The sequence below is a fragment of the Arachis ipaensis genome, chromosome B03 (genome assembly GCF_000816755.2).
Source record: "Arachis ipaensis cultivar K30076 chromosome B03, Araip1.1, whole genome shotgun sequence".
Taxonomy (NCBI): Eukaryota; Viridiplantae; Streptophyta; class Magnoliopsida; order Fabales; family Fabaceae; genus Arachis; species Arachis ipaensis.
In genome coordinates this window covers 14,485,042-14,490,499 of record NC_029787.2, presented here as the reverse complement: position 1 = coordinate 14,490,499, position 5,458 = coordinate 14,485,042, and the positions used below count along the sequence as shown (strand labels likewise).

At 34.7% G+C, this 5,458-nt stretch overlaps 2 protein-coding genes across 2 annotated transcripts; both read right to left on the bottom strand.

The window, feature by feature from the left end:
- LOC107634206 (DNA repair RAD52-like protein 1, mitochondrial) lies at window positions 1,620-3,155 on the bottom strand. The gene is made up of 4 exons (XM_016337777.2): window positions 2,822-3,155; window positions 2,714-2,751; window positions 2,544-2,638; window positions 1,620-2,005 (listed from the first exon to the last, which is right to left on the bottom strand). Exons 1-4 carry the CDS (start codon window positions 3,091-3,093, stop codon window positions 1,862-1,864), a joined length of 549 nt encoding a protein of 182 aa, XP_016193263.1. The 5' UTR covers window positions 3,094-3,155; the 3' UTR covers window positions 1,620-1,861.
- On the bottom strand, window positions 3,616-5,226 carry LOC107634204 (GDSL esterase/lipase At1g71250-like). The gene is made up of 5 exons (XM_016337776.2): window positions 4,869-5,226; window positions 4,652-4,779; window positions 4,336-4,578; window positions 3,977-4,232; window positions 3,616-3,884 (listed from the first exon to the last, which is right to left on the bottom strand). The coding sequence occupies exons 1-5, from the start codon at window positions 5,155-5,157 to the stop codon at window positions 3,664-3,666; spliced, it is 1,137 nt and encodes a 378-aa protein (XP_016193262.1). The 5' UTR covers window positions 5,158-5,226; the 3' UTR covers window positions 3,616-3,663.

Genomic DNA, 5,458 nt, shown 5'->3' with positions numbered 1-5,458 from the left:
TTACAGTACCCTCTAATCTGCCAATGACTAATCTGAGTTTGTTGTTAGACCAATAAATTACTACATGTACATGACGAAATTACAACTAACGCACTTATTTAAATGTGCTAGTGCACTAATTATTAGACTAAATCAAGTTGGTTTTCTTTATTTTTATTCTTTTTTTTTGTTTGGTTTTTTGCCGGGGCCTAGGCCCAAAGGAAAAAAACTAAGGACTCTTCGCTAATCGGGGTATACTATCCCCCATAACATCATCACTAAGGATTGGAAAAATAACTTCTGGCAGTTGGTCTATGAAGTGGAATCCCACCATCATTCTACATTCCTTCTTTGCCATCCAATCAGCGCTCCGATTGGCTTCACGATAAGCATGCTGAAATTTTGGTTCCCATGGCCTGTTTGTCCTTTGTAGGATCTCTTTATTTTTATTCTTATTGTTAGGCTTTAGGTGTTGGGTAGTTCCAATACCTTGCCCCATACTTTATTGATATTCTAAGAGTGGGCTTGGCTTAAAATTTCAGCCCACAGGCTTAAGAGTTACCTTTTGCTTCCTTATAACTCAATAGTCAATACTCAATACTGATGTAGTGATGTGGACATGTGGCAATTTACTGTGCAATTAAATTTTGGCTCCACCCCACCACGGCACACCCAAAAAAAAAGGTTTTCCTTATGTATCTGCTAATCTGTAGATGCAAGACGAGTAACATGTAAAAGGTTGAAATTAAACGTGGTAAGTAGTATTGTAGTAACATTGGTGCTTTTTTATGCGTTAAAAAGAGGTAAATTTCTGGAGAAAAAAAACAGTCAAATTAGGATATGTTTAGCAAATACGTTAGAGAGGATAGAAGTGAATTTAAATTCTTTAAAAATTGTTCTTTAATGATTTTAGCAAGAAATTATAGTTTCTGCATTCTAAGTATTACAACAATTATAAAATATCTTTTTGTTTGATATTATAAAATTTAAGTAAAAGATAGGATACCAATATACTATTTACCAATTTATTGCCAATAATAATTAATTATTATATTTTAAACACATGTATAAGGAGACACATCTAGAAAATACATCTATAAAGACACTTCTATTAAACACAGCTATAAAAAAGATATTTTTATTAGACATATCCGCAAAGACACTTTCATTAAACACAGTCATTAACAAGGGTTGGCAGAAGTTGGTAGAAATACTGCTGGTACCATAACGGGATTGTAAAATTTATCATTGTAATTATTGTGCACTGCTTATTTTGGTTTCCAAATTTTTATTTTTTAGAAATCTTAGAAAATTATTTTTGTCACACAAATTAATCTCTATTGTTTCCAATCAAATTTTTAATATGTATATTAGATGATAAAAACTTGTTGAAGATTAAAGTATCCAATCTAAGTTTCTTTAAAAATCAATTTGGTTTTTTTTTTTCTTAAATTTTTTATAGGAACGCTCGTGTATATGAAAAATGGATAATAATAGTTACCACATTTTTCTATCAAACACAACCTAAAAAGCAGTTTTTCTTAAGTTAGAGTTACCATGATCACAGAAACCTAACTCAATGACCTGTGTTTTTCTACTCAGTTTTGTTTTTGTCATTGTGATAGTGAAAACATATGACATCCTGACAAATTTAGTGATCTTTTGCTATTTCATAGTACAACATGTCATCCATTAATAAACTATTGTGAAGTTTTACATCATAATTCAAGCAGGATATCAATTCCCTCTACAGCAGCTTAGTAGGTCACTAAATAACAAAATGCTTCCTTCTAGCACAAACGGATCTATATATCTAATCGCATATAAACATAACAAAATGACAATTAGCAAGACACTAAACCTGAATAGCAAAAGCAGCTGATCATGATACATCTTCATGATAAAGATGGAGTCCTAGGCCAAAGCGTGCACAAGCTCTACGAAAAGCCATTGCTTCTGCCTTCTGTACAGGATCTCCATAACTTGTGTCATCTATTGAAGCAGTACCAGTTGATTCTCTAAATATCTATAGAAACCAGGATTGAAGAAGGAAAAAACAAAATCAAAACAGGATCACCATACATAGAACATTATAATTTCAGCAAAAAGACCATAGCATATAACACTATAATTTCAGCGAAAAAATCAAAACAGAAATTCTCATTACTCCCAACAGAAAATAATTTCAACAAAAAGACCAAAAAAAAAAAAATATTTTTTCAGATAATCGCTTCCTTTTCATAACACAATTTAGGTCCAAACACAAGAACACAGAGCACTTCATAGGAAAATGATAAGTACTCCCATTTTTTATAATGTCACTTCTCACATGAATTTTTTGCATTGTATGTTTGTATGAATTTGTAGAAAGAGTGGCATTATCAAAATAGTTGATTCGTTTCCCCAATTCATAACCTAGTTAAAGTGAGTCTTTAATTGCACTTGCACATTTAAAAAAGGGAACATAGTGATAGTGATGAATTGAGTAGCAATGAAAATTACATACAAGTGGTAACATAATCTAATAGCGGCTAATATGATTGAATGCATGATGAAGTTGGTACCTCAGCATCAGTGCCATAGAGGGTAATGCGGTAGACAACAGAGACAGACTTGGCGTCGGCGGAGTAGGAGATGTTGCGAACTTCACCAGACCACTCTATCACAAATGAAAAATCAGAAAACCTTAGAAAAACTCAAAAGCAAAAGGGGAAATAAATAGATAGGTGGGTACCTGGAGCGTGTAAGTTTAAAATGCGGTTGACAGTGTGCCTGCAAAACACAAGAAGAATATATATCAGCTATGCATATGAGCTACAGAGAGAGACAGAGAGAGACGCACCAGGGAATGTATCGGATGGCAAATCCGTCGGACTCAACACGGGTTTTGACGAGAGAATCGGGGACTTTCTTATTAAGCTCCTTCAGTATCTCCGAGAGCGGCCTACAGATCCCCGAAGTGGGAGCAGCATCCTCACCTTCACCGCGGTCATCTGTCGTAGCAGCAGAGGCAGTGCTTGCCTTCGAATAAAGCCGATAACTGCTTCCTTCTACCTTCCAACTCCACCCAAGCAACGCTCTCCTACTCAGGTATTTCAAATTCGCCATTCTCATTTCTTCCTAGGGTTTCTCTCTTTTTTTCGTTTGGTCAACCATATGGTCTGAACATGGACTTATTACTTCATTTTATCTAGCTAATTTGGGCCTCCTTCGGCCCTTTCCCACTTTATGATGCCAAAAACAAAGGTTTAATCCAAGAAATATAAAATCATAAACCATTATAAAAATTGCATCAAGTTTTATTCAATTAAAAAAAAGGTAATACATTGAGTATTTTGATTTAATTAGGTCTATGTCTCAATGAGCTGTAATGTAATTCATGTGGCATTTGCTCTGAAATTAAAAATATTTAGTCTTTCATGTTGAAGTACCATTTTACCATTAGAACATTTTTCTAATTTTAAAATCACTATTCTATGATTCAAAATATTCTTATTAGAGTACTCATTTATTCATTCCTATTCCTAAAATATTCCATATAAAATTGGAAAATAATAAAGGCTTAAGAATAATTTATAAACATCAGTACTATAAAATATATCATTTACTTAGATAACGGTACATTTTTTTATTTTCCATAGATAATAATAAAAGTAGGGAGTAGTTGTCCACTTGTCCAGAGAACTAAAGTTGAGCCATTTGTTGCAGATTAATAGGATAAGCATCATTAACAGGACCATTCACAACTCTCCAAGCATAGACATACACTGCAGATTGTGATGGATTGAAGGCATCCCAATATAGATACTGGTTTCTTGACACACATGGAGCTAAAAAAGGGAGACATGTTATTTGGCCTTGATACATTCCAAGTCCACAACAAGCTCTGTCAATGACACTAAAGGCTACAAAAATGAACATTCCAATCATCCGATTAGTTTGACTTCATTACCATCAATGAAATATTGTTTGACAAAGATATTAAAGTGTAGCTTACAATAAGCTGCAGGGTTATTTAACATGTCCCCAAAGATGCCGTAAGTGTTACCATACACAAACATGGAATCAGGACGGTTTCTATTCAGCTGATCCACCATTGATCTTAGCCCTTGGTTGAAGGTTCCAACCATTTGATTAACAATGTCTAAGCACCTTCCCAACGGGGCTAAACCGCGAGCTCGTTGGTTAGGAGTGCAACCAAGTGGTCCAACTCCCGCTAAGAAGAACTTCCTTAGTCCTAAGCTATATAAAGCCTAATGCAGAACATATCCACACATTATTAAAGCAATAGTTGAAATAATTCTTTGAATACACAACTAATTAATTAATACAACAATGTTATAATGAGATAATTACCAGCATATTTCGAATATGGGAATTAACGAGAAGATTACCAAACTGTTGAGTAGTGTAATTAGAGCTAGAGCCATATAAGCCAGGAAGGAGGTAGTTATTGATATAGTCATTGTTTCCCGTGACTACAATTACAATAGACTTAGCTAAATACTGTCTTAATGTGTCTGCATCCATCATTGTTCTAAGCTGATTTAATGTGGTCTGGAAGTTCAGTACTTGCTGGCTTAAGCTATACCGCTCACCCTGCATTACCAAATTAAATTAAGAGCTCAAAATGGTTATAACAGTTAAGTTTGTAAATAATTAAATTACAGACATAGTGTCTGCCTGACTCTTCAAGAATGCCACCATTAGCTGATGCAAAATTGACTCCATTAATTATTGCACGACCAGTTGTGGTAGGATCTGCAAAGGGTGGAGGAGAAGGAACACCCAACAAATTCGCTGCAAAAACAGTTTGTTAAAAAAAATGATTAAGCTCTTGCTTTCTGACTCTACTAACATTCTAATTTTAAAGGAGTTATAATTATTACCAAGGAAGTCAATTAAAGATCTGCCATTAGAGAAACGTCCAGTTGGGCCCTTGGAATAGTCAATGCCGTAGGGATAGAAATTAGCCCTTGAAAGGGTCCTGAGGAAGTTATTATTGCCAACTTCAACCAATGAATCTCCAAAAATAAACAGAGCTGGAATCCTTTGTGACTTCACTTGTGCCACTCCATGCCACCATAACAGCACCACAATTGCCACTGTGGCAGAACTTTTTACACTAGCACCACTGTATTTCCAACTACCACCTCTCACTTCCCTCATTGTTAACATATACGAGACCTAGAACAGAGGTGGTTCAGTTATATATATGATTCAAGGTTGATGAAATCATATGCATTGGTTCACATTTTTCTTGATCCATCTCATAAAAACTAAAGCAATAATACAAGGCGGCAAGTAGTGTGCTTTATCCGGCTTTTAGTTGTCTTTATTTATTTATTTATTTTGGACGCTTTCTTCTTATGACGGCAGCAATTGAGTTTTGGTGTATACTTTTAAGTTCCTTAATTTTCATGCATGTTGCCTAACCTCCTGCCAAAAGTTTTGGTCCAATGTAGGTAACTGAAGCTAC

What these genes read in the sequence shown, in the direction of transcription:
- LOC107634206 (XM_016337777.2), bottom strand. Translation starts at nt 3,093, where the DNA reads ATGAGAATGGCGAATTTGAAATACCTGAGTAGGAGAGCGTTGCTTGGG. An exon ending in TTTAAACTTACACGCTCCAG is followed by an intron (nt 2,639 to 2,713) that starts GTACCCACCTAT and finishes CATTTGTGATAG; the next exon opens with AGTGGTCTGGTGAAGTTCGC. An exon ending in TCTATGGCACTGATGCTGAG is followed by an intron (nt 2,006 to 2,543) that starts GTACCAACTTCA and finishes TGGTTTCTATAG; the next exon opens with ATATTTAGAGAATCAACTGG.
- LOC107634204 (XM_016337776.2), bottom strand. Translation starts at nt 5,157, where the DNA reads ATGTTAACAATGAGGGAAGTGAGAGGTGGTAGTTGGAAATACAGTGGT. An exon ending in ATCTTTAATTGACTTCCTTG is followed by an intron (nt 4,780 to 4,868) that starts GTAATAATTATA and finishes CTGTTTTTGCAG; the next exon opens with CGAATTTGTTGGGTGTTCCT. An exon ending in CCCATATTCGAAATATGCTG is followed by an intron (nt 4,233 to 4,335) that starts GTAATTATCTCA and finishes GTTCTGCATTAG; the next exon opens with GCTTTATATAGCTTAGGACT.